The sequence below is a fragment of the Salmo salar genome, chromosome ssa05, assembly GCF_905237065.1.
Source record: "Salmo salar chromosome ssa05, Ssal_v3.1, whole genome shotgun sequence".
In the NCBI taxonomy this organism is placed as follows: Eukaryota; Metazoa; Chordata; class Actinopteri; order Salmoniformes; family Salmonidae; genus Salmo; species Salmo salar.
The window spans coordinates 84001336-84018429 of NC_059446.1; the positions used below are offsets into that span (position 1 = coordinate 84001336).

General features: G+C 46.2%; 1 protein-coding gene across 6 annotated transcripts in view; it reads left to right on the plus strand.

Moving 5' to 3' along the window:
* Positions 1-17094, plus strand: part of LOC106591933 (oxysterol-binding protein-related protein 3) — an 81082-nt gene that overhangs the window by 23308 nt on the left and 40680 nt on the right. For 4 of the 6 annotated variants that reach the window (XR_006770028.1, XM_045719200.1, XM_045719201.1 and 1 more), the window contains exons 1-7: positions 580-1757; positions 3182-3334; positions 3825-3951; positions 4523-4629; positions 6822-6917; positions 7198-7363; positions 12640-12773. Coding sequence is in view for 5 of the 6 variants with exons in the window: in XM_045719200.1 (XP_045575156.1) it covers positions 597-1757; positions 3182-3334; positions 3825-3951; positions 4523-4629; positions 6822-6917; positions 7198-7363; positions 12640-12773 (1944 nt within the window). In the remaining variant the exon portion in view is untranslated. Of the gene's footprint in view, positions 1-579; positions 1758-3181; positions 3335-3824; positions 3952-4522; positions 4630-6821; positions 6918-7197; positions 7364-12639; positions 12774-17094 lie in introns of those variants that run through there. The other 2 variants (XM_045719202.1, XM_045719204.1) reach the window with 1 other exon arrangement.

Consider the following 17094-nt stretch of genomic DNA (forward strand, 5'->3'; position numbering starts at 1 on the left):
TGCAGACTTCTGTCTCTTTTAGCAATATTGCTGCTATACGGTCAGCCATTACTCAGACCTTCTTAATGTTCCTGTCTTTCAGATTGAGAAGGGGAAGTTACACGGCTGTATTGACATGGTTATTAATGTTCCTGTCTTTCAGATTGAGAAGGGGAAGTTACACGGCTGTATTGACATGGTTATTAATGTTCCTGTCTTTCAGATTGAGAAGGGGAAGTTACACGGCTGTATTGACATGGTTATTAATGTTCCTGTCTTTCAGATTGAGAAGGGGAAGTTACACGGCTGTATTGACATGGTTATTAATGTTCCTGTCTTTCAGATTGAGAAGGGGAAGTTACACGGCTGTATTGACATGGTTATTAATGTTCCTGTCTTTCAGATTGAGAAGGGGAAGTTACACGGCTGTATTGACATGGTTATTAATGTTCCTGTCTTTCAGATTGAGAAGGGGAAGTTACACGGCTGTATTGACATGGTTATTAATGTTCCTGTCTTTCAGATTGAGAAGAGGAAGTTACACGGCTGTATTGACATGGTTATTAATGTTCCTGTCTTTCAGATTGAGAAGAGGGAAGTTACACGGCTGTATTGACATGGTTATTAATGTTCCTGTCTTTCAGATTGAGAAGGGGAAGTTACACGGCTGTATTGACATGGTTATTAATGTTCCTGTCTTTCAGATTGAGAAGGGGAAGTTACACGGCTGTATTGACATGGTTATTAATGTTCCTGTCTTTCAGATTGAGAAGGGGAAGTTACACGGCTGTATTGACATGGTTATTAATGTTCCTGTCTTTCAGATTGAGAAGGGGAAGTTACACGGCTGTATTGACATGGTTATTAATGTTCCTGTCTTTCAGATTGAGAAGGGGAAGTTACACGGCTGTATTGACATGGTTATTAATGTTCCTGTCTTTCAGATTGAGAAGGGGAAGTTACACGGCTGTATTGACATGGTTATTAATGTTCCTGTCTTTCAGATTGAGAAGGGGAAGTTACACGGCTGTATTGACATGGTTATTAATGTTCCTGTCTTTCAGATTGAGAAGGGGAAGTTACACGGCTGTATTGACATGGTTATTAATGTTCCTGTCTTTCAGATTGAGAAGGGGAAGTTACACGGCTGTATTGACATGGTTATTAATGTTCCTGTCTTTCAGATTGAGAAGGGGAAGTTACACGGCTGTATTGACATGGTTATTAATGTTCCTGTCTTTCAGATTGAGAAGGGGAAGTTACACGGCTGTATTGACATGGTTATTAATGTTCCTGTCTTTCAGATTGAGAAGGGGAAGTTACACGGCTGTATTGACATGGTTATTAATGTTCCTGTCTTTCAGATTGAGAAGGGGAAGTTACACGGCTGTATTGACATGGTTATTAATGTTCCTGTCTTTCAGATTGAGAAGGGGAAGTTACACGGCTGTATTGACATGGTTATTAATGTTCCTGTCTTTCAGATTGAGAAGGGGAAGTTACACGGCTGTATTGACATGGTTATTAATGTTCCTGTCTTTCAGATTGAGAAGGGGAAGTTACACGGCTGTATTGACATGGTTATTAATGTTCCTGTCTTTCAGATTGAGAAGGGGAAGTTACACGGCTGTATTGACATGGTTATTAATGTTCCTGTCTTTCAGATTGAGAAGGGGAAGTTACACGGCTGTATTGACGTGGGTCTCTCTGTCATGGCCATTAAGAAGTCAGCCCAGTGCATTGATCTGGATGCAGAGGAAAACATCTATCACCTGAAGGTATATGACTGACTGATGGAGTCATGAACAGTAGGCAGCAGCACCCTGCAGCTCCCAGGTTGGGGATGACTGACTGATGGAGTCATGAACAGCAGGCAGCAGCACCCTGCAGCTCCCAGGTTGGGGATGACTGACTGATGGAGTCATGAACAGCAGGCAGCAGCACCCTGCAGCTCCTAGGTTAGGGATGACTGATTGATGGAGTCATGAACAGCAGGCAGCAGCCCCCTGCAGCTCCCAGGTTGGGGGTGACTGACTGATGGAGTCATGAACAGCAGGCAGCAGCACCCTGCAGCTCCCAGGTTGGGGGTGGGGTTTAGAGGACAACACTAACAACACAGATTATTCAGAATAGTCTAGTTTCCACTCCAGGGCTCGTAGGTATCAAGTTTCTCAGAGTGCTGATCTAGGATCAGTTTTGCTTTTCGATCATAGTGACTAAAATGACATGGACAAGATCAGGACTCCTACTCTGAGACGCTTAGAGAATACTGATCCAGGAACAGTTTGTTCTTCTAGAAGACCATTGACTAACCTAAACTAACATTAGAGCAGAAAAGATTACTGTACTACTACAGTACTTTACCTTAGTGGGTTTTTCATCCCCTTGAGAATCCTTGTCTGACTGCAGCACCCCCTCCCTCTCTCTATTCTCTCCCTCCTTCTCTCTCTCTCTCTCTCTCTCTCTCTCCCTCTCTCTATCTCCTCTCCCTCTCTCTCCCTCTCTCTATCTCCTCTCTCTCTCTCTCTCCTCTCTCTATCTCCTCTCCCTCTCTCTCCCTCCTCTCTCTATCTCCTCTCCCTCTCTCTCCCTCTCTCTATCTCCTCTCCCTCTCTCTCCCTCTCTCTCTCCTCTCTATCTCCTCTCCCTCTCTCTCTCTCTCTCTCCCTCTCTCTATCTCCCCTCTCTCTCTCTCTCTGCTCTCTCTATCTCCTCTCCCTCTCTCCCTCTCTCTATCTCCTCTCTCTCTCTCTCTCCTCTCTCTATCTCCTCTCCCTCTCTCTCCCTCTCTATCTCCTCTCCCTCTCTCTCTCTCTCCCTCTCTCTATCTCCCCTCTCTCTCTCTCTCTCTCTATCTCCTCTCCCTCTCTCCCTCTCTCTATCTCCTCTCTCTCTCTCTCTCTCCTCTCTCTATCTCCTCTCCCTCTCTCCCTCTCTCATCTCTCTCTCTCTCTATCTCCTCTCTCTCTCTCTCTCTCTCTCTCCCTCTCTATCTCCTCTCCCTCTCTCTCTCTCTCCCTCTCTCTATCTCCCCTCTCTCTCTCTCTCTGCTCTCTCTATCTCCTCTCCCTCTCTCCCTCTCTCTATCTCCTCTCTCTCTCTCTCTCTCCTCTCTCTATCTCCTCTCTCTCTCTCTCCTCTCCCTCTCTCTCCCTCTCTCTATCTCCTCTCTCTCTCTCCCTCTTTCTCTCTCCTGCCATAGATCAAGTCTCAGGAGCTGTTTGATGAATGGGTGTCTAAGCTACGCCACCATCGGCTGTACCGTCAGAATGAGATAGCCATGTACCCCCAGGAGAAGGCTTACTACTACCCCCGCTTCCCCCCTCCCGGGTCCCCCGGTGTGGCTGATAGAACGGTACTACACCACACACACACACACACACACACACACACACACACACACACACACACACACACACACACACACACACACACACACACACACACACACTGTGCTCTCTGTAGTTGAATGGGCCTGTGATATGAAAGACGTCAGTAGTAACAGACTATTTTAAGACCAGAGAGATGGTGTTTAATATGAAACATCAAAAAGCCTGTTACAGTGGTATCTCTCATTCTGTTATTCTCTGCAGAGTGCTGTTGCAGATATACACATGGCAGACAGTCATGCCAGCATTTGTATTCATAGAAAAAAGCACAGATGTTGTTTATAGTGTGTGTGTGTTGATGGGGGTTGACTTGCCTGTGTGTGTGTGTGTGTGTGTGTGTGTGTGTGTGTGTGTGTGTGTGTGTGTGTGTGTGTGTGTGTGTGTGTGTGTGTGTGTGTGTGTGTGTGTGTGTGTGTGTGTGTGTGTGTGTGTGTGTGTGTGTGTGTGTGTGTGTAGCGGCCTGTGTCTCTAGCCAGACAGGCGTCGGTCCATGCTGCAGGTAGCTTCCCAGTGACCTGTACCAGCCAATCCAAGGTGGCCGCCTGGCTGCAGTCCTCAGACGACATGAACAAGTGTTCTGAAGGTACACACACACGCACTTTCTTGTATAACTAACTTTGTGGGGACACACAATTCAGTCCCATTCAAAATCCTTTTTTCCCTAACCTTCAACCTAACCTTAACCTCTCGCTTTCTCTCTCGCGCGCGCTTTGTCGCTCTCTCTCTGTTTGTCTCTCTCTCGCTTTTTCTCTCTCGCCCCCGTCCCCCGTCTCTCTCCATCTCTCTCTCTCTCTCTCTCTCTCTCTCTCTCTCCATCTCTCCAGACATGTCAGTGTGTGAGTCCTACCTGTTGGAACTGAACCATCTCTCTCTCTCTCTCTCTCTCTCTCTCTCTCTCTCTCTCTCTCTCTCTCTCTCTCTCTCTCTCTCTCTCTCTCTCTCTCTCTCTCCATCTCTCCAGACATGTCAGTATGTGAGTCCTACCTGTTGGAACTGAACCATCTCTCTCTCTCTCTCTCTCCTCTCTCTCTCTCTCTCTCTCTCTCTCCATCTCTCCAGACATGTCAGTATGTGAGTCCTACCTGTTGGAACTGAACCATCTCTCTCTCTCTCTCTCTCTCTCTCTCTCTCTCTCTCTCTCTCCATCTCTCCAGACATGTCAGTATGTGAGTCCTACTTGTTGGAACTGAACCATCTGCTACAGAGTATGGAGGTCATCCACCGCACCTACTCAGCTCCAGCCATCAACGCACTACTGCAGGTCACATACTGTGTGTGTGTGTGTGTGTGTGTGTGTGTGTGTGTGTGTGTGTGTGTGTGTGTGTGTGTGTCTACACCTCTGCTTAGAACTAGACGTTCAGTATAACTGGAAGAAATCTAAGATGTAGTAATCTAGTCTGTAGACTGATAATATAGGGTTGATGACAGTAGTAATCTAGTCTGTAGACTGATAATATAGGGTTGATGAGGGTAGTAATCTAGTCTGTAGACTGATAATATAGGGTTGATGACAGTGGTAATCTAGTCTGTAGACTGATGACGGTAGTAATCTAGTCTGTAGACTGATAATATAGGGTTGATGACAGTGGTAATCTAGTCTGTAGACTGATAATATAGGGTTGATGACGGTAGTAATCTAGTCTGTAGACTGATAATATAGGGTTGATGACGGTAGTAATCTAGTCTGTAGACTGATAATATAGGGTTGATGACAGTAGTAATCTAGTCTGTAGACTGATAATATAGGTTTGATGACGGTAGTAATCTAGTCTGTTGACTGATAATATAGGGTTGATGACAGTGGTAATCTAGTCTGTAGACTGATGACGGTAGTAATCTAGTCTGTAGACTGATAATATAGGGTTGATAACGGTAGTAATCTAGTCTGTAGACCGATGACGGTAGTAATTTAGTCTGCAGACTGATAATATAGGGTTGATGACAGTAGTAATCTAGTCTGTAGACTGATGATGTAGGGTGATGACGGTAGTAATCTAGTCTGTAGACTGATGATGTTGGGTGATGACAGTAGTAAGTAGTCTGTAGACTGATGGTGTAGGTTGATGACAGTAGTAATCTAGTCTGTAGACTGATGGTGTAGGCTGATGACGGTAATAATCTAGTCTGTAGACTGATGATGTAGGGTGATGACAGTAGTAATCTAGTCTGTAGACTGATGATGTAGGTTGATGACAGTAGTAATTTAGTCTGTAGAGTGATGATGTAGGGTGATGACAGTAGTAATCTAGTCTGTAGACTGATGATGTAGGGTGATGACAGTAGTAATCTAGTCTGTAGACTGATGATGTAGGGTGATGACAGTAGTAAGTAGTCTGTAGACTGATGATGTAGGGTGATGACAGTAGTAATCTAGTCTGTAGACTGATGATGTAGGGTGATGACTGTAGTAATCTTGTAGCTCAGTTGGTAGAGCATGGCGCTTGCAACGCCAGGGTTATGGGTTCGTTTCCCACAGGGGGACCAGTACATAAAATGTAATAAAAATGTATGCACTCTACTGTAAGTTGCTCTGGATAAGAGCGTCTGCTAAATGACTAAAATAAATGATGTAGGGTGATGACAGTAGTAATCTAGTCTGTAGACTGATGATGTAGGGTGATGACAGTAGTAATCTAGTCTGTAGACTGATGATGTAGGGTGATGACAGTAGTAATCTAGTCTGTAGACTGATGATGTAGGGTGATGACAGTAGTAATCTTGTCTGTAGACTGATGACGGTAGTCTTTTGCCTACATGTTTTTCATCATGCCACATATTCAAGTGATAGCAGCTATTTCCAAGAAGAGGCTACTTATAATAACTGTGTGGTTGTTTTTTCCTACTAACCTTAGTTGATTGCACTGACTGTTAGTCTCTCTGGAGAAGAGCGTCTGCTACAGTACATGACTAAAATGTAAATGTAGCAGACATGTTTATCGTTCCATCCAGATACAGCGTTAAAAGCTTGTCCTCTTTAATCATCTGATTCCACATTGCAAATGAAAGGCATTTATTTACTTTGCAGTATTCTTCAGGAATGCCAGGTTGATGAAGGTATTACTGAAACAAGTTGTACTTTTATAGTTACTGACGTAGAAGTGCACTTACTGGTTGTATCCCAAATGGCACCCTATTCTCTATATAGTGCACTGGTCAAAAATAGTTCACTATATAGGGAATAGGGAGGCATTTAGGACGTATAGATAGTTACTGACGTAAAGCACTGCACTCAGTGACAGGAGGAATTTTTAGACCTCTCTTGTCTTCCCTTGTCTTTCCCCTGAAGTTGTTTTGAATTATCTTGTATCCTTTCAGTTCTCTGCTTAATATAGAACACATCGTTTTCTCTATCAGTCATTCCTTAAAAAAACTTTCTCTCTCTCTCTCTCTCTCTCTCTCTCTCTCTCTCTCTCTCTCTCTCTCTTCTATTTTATTCTATTTTATTCTATTCAGGCTTCTACATTTGACACCCCCAAAAAGGAAAAAAGGCCCCCAAGGAAATGGCGTGGTTCTAAAAACTACGGCAAAGATGTGAAAACAACACTGCAGGTACTGTAAAAGGAAACCCAGTCAGGTGAAATGTTTGAATAGTTGCCTTTTAAAAACCCCATTCACGTGGGTTAAGTCCGACGGAGACCTTCGGGTCGAAACGTTGCTTGATGGAACTGGGGGAACATTCATCAGTGTGGGGGTATCTGTTCTTTATTTCATGGATAGTTCACTTAACCTCACTTGCAACTTCTGTGCATCAAAATGTGTGTTCATCCACTATTTGAAAAATGGCAGATACATTTCTGTTTGTCTGCTTCCTGTTCCTGTTCCATCCCAGGTTCCCAGTTGCATCTCATCTGGCTCCGTCCGTCTCCACGCCTCCAACCCCAACCTCTCTACTGCAGCCCTGGGGACTGCGAAGGCCTACCCTGAACCTCCCTATATGGACTCTCCTATAGACGTAGCCAAACTACAGGAGGACTTCTGCCGCGTCGCTAACAACCGTAAGTACTCTCTCTGTCACCAACAACCAATAGCTCCCAATATGAGATAGCATCGCTAACAACCGGAAGTACTCTCTCTGTTACCAACAACCAATAGCTCCCAATAGGAGATAGCATCGCTAACAACCGGAAGTACTCTCTCTGTTACCAACAACCAATAGCTCCCAATAGGAGATAGCATCGCTAACAATCGGAAGTACTCTCTCTGTTACCAACAACCAATAGCTCCCAATAGGAGATAGCATCGCTAACAACCGGAAGTACTCTCTCTGTTACCAACAACCAATAGCTCCCAATAGGAGATAGCATCGCTAACAACCGGAAGTACTCTCTCTGTTACCAACAACCAATAGCTCCCAATAGGAGATAGCATCGCTAACAACCGGAAGTACTCTCTCTGTTACCAACAACCAATAGCTCCCAATAGGAGATAGCATCGCTAACAACCGGAAGTACTCTCTCTGTTACCAACAACCAATAGCTCCCAATAGGAGATAGCATCGCTAACAACCATCTTTCATCTGTCATCTTTATTCGGATTCCCATTAGCTGATGCCATGATGACAGCTAGTCTTCCTGGGGTCCTAAACCCAACAACACAGAGACGTAACAGACATGTGGACAGCTAGTCTTCCTGGGGTCCTAAGACAGAGACGTAACAGACATGATGACAGCTAGTCTTCCTGGGGTCCTAAACCCAACAACACAGAGACATAACAGACATGATGACAGCTAGTCTTCCTGGGGTCCTAAACCCAACAACACAGACATAACAGACATGATGACAGCTAGTCTTCCTGGGGTTCTAAACCCAACAACACAGACATAACAGACATGATGACAGCTAGTCTTCCTGGGGTCCTAAACCCAACAACACAGAGACGTAACAGACATGATGACAGCTAGTCTTCCTGGGGTCCTAAACCCAACAACACAGAGACGTAACAGACATGATGACAGCTAGTCTTCCTGGGGTCCTAAACCCAACAACACAGAGACGTAACAGACATGATGACAGCTAGTCTTCCTGGGGTCCTAAACCCAACAACACAGAGACATAACAGACATGATGACAGCTAGTCTTCCTGGGGTCCTAAACCCAACAACACAGAGACGTAACAGACATGATGACAGCTAGTCTTCCTGGGGTCCTAAACCCAACAACACAGAGACGTAACAGACATGATGACAGCTAGTCTTCCTGGGGTCCTAAACCCAACAACACAGAGACGTAACAGACATGATGACAGCTAGTCTTCCTGGGGTCCTAAACCCAACAACACAGAGACGTAACAGACATGATGACGGCTAGTCTTCCTGGGGTCCTAAACCCAACAACACAGAGACGTAACAGACATGATGACAGCTAGTCTTCCTGGGGTCCTAAACCCAACAACACAGAGACGTAACAGACATGATGACAGCTAGTCTTCCTGGGGTTCTAAACCCAACAACACAGAGACGTAACAGACATGATGACAGCTAGTCTTCCTGGGGTTCTAAACCCAACAACGCAGAGACGTAACAGACATGATGACAGCTAGTCTTCCTGGGGTTCTAAACCCAACAACACAGAGACGTAACAGACATGATGACAGCTAGTCTTCCTGGGGTCCTAAACCCAACAACACAGAGACGTAACAGACATGATGACAGCTAGTCTTCCTGGGGTTCTAAACCCAACAACACAGACGTAACAGACATGATGACAGCTAGTCTTCCTGGGGTTCTAAACCCAACAACACAGAGACGTAACAGACATGATGACAGCTAGTCTTCCTGGGGTTCTAAACCCAACAACACAGAGACATAACAGACATGATGACAGCTAGTCTTCCTGGGGTCCTAAACCCAACAACACAGAGACGTAACAGACATGATGACAGCTAGTCTTCCTGGGGTCCTAAACCCAACAACACAGAGACGTAACAGACATGATGACAGCTAGTCTTCCTGGGGTCCTAAACCCAACAACACAGAGACGTAACAGACATGATGACAGCTAGTCTTCCTGGGGTTCTAAACCCAACAACACAGAGACGTAACAGACATGATGACAGCTAGTCTTCCTGGGGTTCTAAACCCAACAACACAGAGACGTAACAGACATGATGACAGCTAGTCTTCCTGGGGTCCTAAACCCAACAACACAGAGACATAACAGACATGATGACAGCTAGTCTTCCTGGGGTCCTAAACCCAACAACACAGAGACGTAACAGACATGATGACAGCTAGTCTTCCTGGGGTTCTAAACCCAACAACACAGAGAGGTAACAGACATGATGACAGCTAGTCTTCCTGGGGTTCTAAACCCAACAACACAGAGACGTAACAGACATGATGACAGCTAGTCTTCCTGGGGTTCTAAACCCAACAACACAGAGACGTAACAGACATGATGACAGCTAGTCTTCCTGGGGTTCTAAACCCAACAACACAGACGTAACAGACATGATGACAGCTAGTCTTCCTGGGGTTCTAAACCCAACAACACAGAGACGTAACAGACATGATGACAGCTAGTCTTCCTGGGGTTCTAAACCCAACAACACAGAGACGTAACAGACATGATGACAGCTAGTCTTCCTGGGGTCCTAAACCCAACAACACAGAGACATAACAGACATGATGACAGCTAGTCTTCCTGGGGTTCTAAACCCAACAACACAGAGACGTAACAGACATGATGACAGCTAGTCTTCCTGGGGTTCTAAACCCAACAACACAGAGACGTAACAGACATGATGACAGCTAGTCTTCCTGGGGTTCTAAACCCAACAACACAGAGACGTAACAGACATGATGACAGCTAGTCTTCCTGGGGTCCTAAACCCAACAACACAGAGACGTAACAGACATGATGACAGCTAGTCTTCCTGGGGTCCTAAACCCAACAACACAGAGACGTAACAGACATGATGACAGCTAGTCTTCCTGGGGTCCTAAACCCAACAACACAGAGACGTAACAGACATGATGACAGCTAGTCTTCCTGGGGTCCTAAACCCAACAACACAGAGACGTAACAGACATGATGACAGCTAGTCTTCCTGGGGTTCTAAACCCAACAACACAGAGACGTAACAGACATGATGACAGCTAGTCTTCCTGGGGTCCTAAACCCAACAACACAGAGACGTAACAGACATGATGACAGCTAGTCTTCCTGGGGTCCTAAACCCAACAACACAGAGACGTAACAGACATGATGACAGCTAGTCTTCCTGGGGTCCTAAACCCAACAACACAGAGACGTAACAGACATGATGACAGCTAGTCTTCCTGGGGTCCTAAACCCAACAACACAGAGACGTAACAGACATGATGACAGCTAGTCTTCCTGGGGTCCTAAACCCAACAACACAGAGACGTAACAGACATGATGACAGCTAGTCTTCCTGGGGTTCTAAACCCAACAACACAGAGACGTAACAGACATGATGACAGCTAGTCTTCCTGGGGTCCTAAACCCAACAACACAGAGACGTAACAGACATGATGACAGCTAGTCTTCCTGGGGTCCTAAACCCAACAACACAGAGACATAACAGACATGATGACAGCTAGTCTTCCTGGGGTCCTAAACCCAACAACACAGAGACGTAACAGACATGATGACAGCTAGTCTTCCTGGGGTTCTAAACCCAACAACACAGAGACGTAACAGACATGATGACAGCTAGTCTTCCTGGGGTCCTAAACCCAACAACACAGAGACGTAACAGACATGATGACAGCTAGTCTTCCTGGGGTCCTAAACCCAACAACACAGAGACATAACAGACATGATGACAGCTAGTCTTCCTGGGGTCCTAAACCCAACAACACAGAGACGTAACAGACATGATGACAGCTAGTCTTCCTGGGGTCCTAAACCCAACAACACAGAGACGTAACAGACATGATGACAGCTAGTCTTCCTGGGGTTCTAAACCCAACAACACAGAGACGTAACAGACATGATGACAGCTAGTCTTCCTGGGGTTCTAAACCCAACAACACAGAGACGTAACAGACATGATGACAGCTAGTCTTCCTGGGGTCCTAAACCCAACAACACAGAGACATAACAGACATGATGACAGCTAGTCTTCCTGGGGTCCTAAACCCAACAACACAGAGACATAACAGACATGATGACAGCTAGTCTTCCTGGGGTTCTAAACCCAACAACACAGAGACGTAACAGACATGATGATAGCTAGTCTTCCTGGGGTCCTAAACCCAACAACACAGAGACGTAACAGACATGATGACAGCTAGTCTTCCTGGGGTTCTAAACCCAACAACACAGACGTAACAGACATGATGACAGCTAGTCTTCCTGGGGTTCTAAACCCAATAACACAGAGACGTAACAGACATGAGAATGTACAAGTCCTCTGTCACGGACACCCAATAGATCTTAATAGGAGACGCTTTGTTTTTGATTTAGTATGCCGCCCCTCGCATTTTGTGTAATAGCATTATATACACTACATGGCCAAAAGTATGTGGACACCCACATACGCTTGTGGCTGAATGGAAGCATGTCCCCGCAGCAATGTTCCAACATCTAGTGGAAAGCCTTCCCAGTAGAATGAGATGTTCGAGGAGCAGGTGTCCACATACTTTTGGCCATGTAGCGTATGTAATTCTTCAGAGATCGTCAGGTTGACAATTTAAATTGGGCTAAAATAGGAAATGGACGCTGTCGACTCATCTCCCTGAATTACATATTAACAAAGTAACATTGTCTAAAAATGCTAATATGAAAATAGCCCATTGAACAGAGATGATGCTGAGAGGTGCTGATTGACTCTGAAGCATTCCATTAGCAGTTATTACAGCAGGCCATCAGTGGTGTAATCATAGTGTGCAATAGGGCAGCAGGCTTCTGGCATGCTAATAGAAACTCTGTGTCAAAACACAACTGATAGAGAGTGTTGATGTGAATGACAGGAGGGCAGTGTGAATGACAGGAGGGCAGTGATAACCTCTGATTGAGACTCAGGGGGTAAAAGATCTCAATCAGATGCTCCCTCAGCTGAGCAGGAACCCCAGACTTCTACACTGTAGCTTCTCAGTTATTAATGGAGGAGACAACCTCTGAGGCCTTACACGGAATTATTGAAACTTAACTAATTGTTGTTAAAGGATTAATTATCTTTATCTCTCTCTCTTTCGCTCTCTCTTTCGCTCTCTTTCGCTCTCTCTCTCTCTCTCTCTCTCTCTCTCTCTCTCTCTCTCTCTCTCTCTCTCTCTCTCTCTCTCTCTCTCTCTCTCTCTCTCAGTGCATGCCACCATGAAGTCAGCCCTGAGCGCTCTCACCTCTGAGAAGGAGAAGTTAAAACAGGTGCTGGACCACCAAGACACATGCCCCCCTACCTCCCCAGGGATTATGGGTCTGAAGAACGCTCTGTCCTCGGTAAGATCCCCTCCCACACCTCTCACTCTGTCACGGCACTGTAGGTCTTCAGTCAGGGAGAATAGACGTGTCTCTCCTTTTGACTTGCTATTGTACCCTGGTAGCCTGTCCTCCCACACCAGTTATCAAGGGTGAATACTGGGTGAATACTGACGCCACACCAGTGTCTGCTGACAAGCCTGTTACGGGGGATTACTGGCTGTGTGTACCCACCTGAACACACACAGTCTCACAGTCAGTCCTGTAGTCAGAGCCTCCCTCCTTCCCTCCCTCTTTTACAGCCTTCCCTCCCTCTTTTACAGCCTTCCCTCCCTCTTTCCCTCCCTCTTTTACAGCCTTCCCTCCCTCTTTCCCTCCCTCTTTTACAGCCTTCCCTCCCTCTTTTACAGCCTTCCCTCCCTCTTTTACAGCCTTCCCTCTCTCTTTCCCTCCCTCTTTTACAGCCTTCCCTCCCTCTTTCCCTCCCTCTTTTACAGCCTTCCCTCCCTCTTTCCCTCCCTCTTTTACAGCCTTCCCTCCCTCTTTCCCTCCCTCTTTTACAGCCTTCCCTCCCTCTTTCCCTCCCTCTTTTACAGCCTTCCCTCCCTCTTTCCCTCCCTCTTTTACAGCCTTCCCTCCCTCTTTCCCTCCCTCTTTTACAGCCTTCCCTCCCTCTTTCCCTCCCTCTTTTACAGCCTTCCCTCCCTCTTTCCCTCCCTCTTTTACAGCCTTCCCTCCCTCTTTTACAGCCTTCCCTCCCTCTTTTACAGCCTTCCCTCTCTTTCCCTCCCTCTTTTACAGCCTTCCCTCCCTCTTTCCCTCCCTCTTTTACAGCCTTCCCTCCCTCTTTCCCTCCCTCTTTTACAGCCTTCCCTCTCTCTTTCCCTCCCTCTTTTACAGCCTTCCCTCCCTCTTTTACAGCCATCCCTCCCTCTTTCCCTCCCTCTTTTACAGCCTTCCCTCCCTCCTTCCCTCCCTCTTTCCATCCTTCCCTCCCTCTTTTACAGCCTTTCCTCCCTCTTTTACAGCCTTCCCTCCCTCTTTCCCTCCCTCTTTTACAGCCTTCCCTCCCTCTTTCCCTCCCTCTTTTACAGCCTTCCCTCCCTCTTTCCCTCCCTCTTTTACAGCCTTCCCTCCCTCCTTTTCCCTCCTTCCCTCCCTCCCTCTTTCCATCCTTCCCTCCCTCTTTTACAGCCTTCCTTCCCTCCCTTCTTCCCTCCCTCTTTCCATCCTTCCCTCCCTCTTTCCCTCCCTCTTTTACAGCTTTCCATCCCTCCTTCCCTCCCTCTTTTACAGCCTTCCCTCCTTCTTTCCATCCTTCCCTCCCTCTTTTACAGCCTTCCCTTCCTCCTTCCCTCCCTCTTTCCAGCCTTCCCTCCTTCTTTTACAGCCTTCCCTCCCTCCCTCCTCTCCTCTCCTCTCCTCCGCTCCTGGCTGCATGTGCTACTATAGATATAGAATGAATAGAGCGGGGTTCCCCAGTCAAGTCAGCGATGGCATAATGGGTGGACTGGCAGCCATTGCGAGTGTACCCATAGGACCAAAGCAGGACGTAAGAGTAGGAAGTAAAAGCAGGATTCAACTCAACTGGCATTAGAAAATATTAGAAGGGCCGCCAAACGATCAGGCTGCTACACAGACTCTATGGAGTCTCTGGTCTAGAGCTTCCAGTAAAACTGTATTTCAGAGTATTCTTAAACTCTAAATGGTCAAATGAGTGAGAAATAGATGTCATTGTTGCAATAGTTTGTGAGTGGGCAACATATATTATCATCTGAAGTTGACATGTTGAATTATTTTGCCATGTAAAATGAATATATATGCTGCTCAAAAAAATAAAGGGAACACTTAAACAACACATCCTAGATCTGAATGAAAGAAATAATCTTATTAAATACTTTTTTCTTTACATAGTTGAATGTGCTGATAACAAAATCACACAAAAATAATCAATGGAAATCCAATTTATCAACCCATGGAGGTCTGGATTTGGAGTCACACTCAAAATTAAAGTGGAAAACCACACTACAGGCTGATCCAACTTTGATGTAATGTCCTTAAAACAAGTCAAATGAGGCTCAGTAGTGTGTGGCCTCCACGTGACTGTATGACCTCCCTACAACGCCTGGGCATGCTCCTGATGAGGTGGCGGATGGTCTCCTGAGGGATCTCCTCCCAGACCTGGACTAAAGCATCCGCCAACTCCTGGACAGTCTGTGGTGCAACGTGGCGTTGGTGGATGGAGCGAGACATGATGTCCCAGATGTGCTCAATTGGATTCAGGTCTGTGGAATGGGCGGGCCAGTCCATAGCATCAATGCCTTCCTCTTGCAGGAGCTGCTGACACACTCCAGCCACATGAGGTCTAGCATTGTCTTGCATTAGGAGGAACCCAGGGCCAACCGCACCAGCATATGGTCTCACAAGGGGTCTGAGGATCTCATCTCGGTACCTAATGGCAGTCAGGCTACCTCTGGCGAGCACATGGAGGGCTGTGCGGCCCCCCAAAGAAATGCCACCCCACACCATGACTGACCCACCGCCAAACTGGTCATGCTGGAGGATGTTGCAGGCAGCAGAACGTTCTCCACGGCGTCTCCAGACTCTGTCACGTCTGTCACATGTGCTCAGTGTGAACCTGCTTTCATCTGTGAAGAGCACAGGGCGCCAGTGGCGAATTTGCCAATCTTGGTGTTCTCTGGCAAATGCCAAACGTCCTGCACGGTGTAGGGCTGTAAGCACAACCCCCATCTGTGGACGTCGGGCCCTCATACCACCCTCATGGAGTCTGTTTCTGACCGTTTGAGCAGACACATGCACATTTGTGGCCTGCTGGAGGTCATTTTGCAGGGCTCTGGCAGTGCTCCTCCTGCTCCTCCTTGCACAAAGGCGGAGGTAGCGATCCTGCTGCTGGGTTGTTGCCCTCCTACGGCCTCCTCCACGTCTCCTGATGTACTGGCCTGTCTCCTGGTAGCGCCTCCATGCTCTGGACACTACGCTGACAGACACAGCAAACCTTCTTGCCACAGCTCGCATTGATGTGCCATCCTGGATGAGCTGCACTACCTGAGCCACTTGTGTGGGTTGTAGACTCCGTCTCATGCTACCACTAGAGTGAAAGCACCGCCAGCATTCAAAAGTGACCAAGACATCAGCCAGGAAGCATAGGAACTGAGAAGTGGTCTGTGGTCTCCACCTGCAGAACCACTCCTTTATTGGGGGTGTCTTGCTTATTGCCTATAATTTCCACCTGTTGTCTATTCCATTTGCACATCAGCATGTGAAATTTATTGTCAATCAGTGTTGCTTCCTAAGTGGACAGTTTGATTTCACAGAAGTGTGATTGACTTGGAGTTACATTGTGTTGATTAAGGGTTCCCTTTATTTTTTTGAGCAGTGTATTTCCCTAATGTGGACAGTTTGTGTTACTACTTTACACAAGCTTGCATTTTCACCCCATAAAATTGAGTGGAATTACACATCCTTTTTACCTCAGATTGGTGATGTTAGTATAAAAGTTTATAGTCATCACGATGACATAAGATTGATTGTGTAACGGTTGTGGCAAGGAGAGGACCAAGGTGCCGCGTGGTACGTGTTCATCATGTTTAGTCGTTCTGAACACTGAATCAAAAACAAAGTGGAACAAAGCGCAACAGCTCTGTCAGGTGAAAAACACAAGACAGAAAACAACTACCCACAAAAACCCTGTGGGAAAAGGCTACCTAAGTATGGCTCCCAATCAGAGACAACGATAGACAGCTGTCCCTGATTGAGAGCCATACCCGGCCATACCCGAAATACACAAAACATAGAAAACGGAACATAGAATGCCCACCCTAGTCACACCCTGGCCTAACCAAAATAGAGAACAAAACTCTCTCTATGGCCAGGGCGTGACAGATTGCTTGAAATGGATCAATATCTTTGGTTTTATACAGTAGCAACTTCCTTTAAACTGCACGCAGACATTAAAAGGGTATCCAAGAGTTGACCTGACTCTGGGGAAGTAGATAAAGGGCTTCATTACCAAAATCCAGAAGTATCCTTTTAATTTAACTAACTGAAAAGTCGTTTGTTCCCTTTTTCGTGATGGCAGCCTCCAAAAAAATCTACATCCGACATTCTAAACTATAGATATAAGCCTTATGCAAGTTCTCATCTAGTCAACCATGTATAGGTTATTCCAAATGTCCATGTGGCCTTTGAATAGTGTTAGTTTAAACAGCGTTACACCCCTGGTTCTATTGATTTCAGCGTGATATCGATGGAAGGGATTAACCAAAACAAGGGTTGTGTTACACTTACCCCGTTGGCAACCCACCCATCAAAATGCAACACT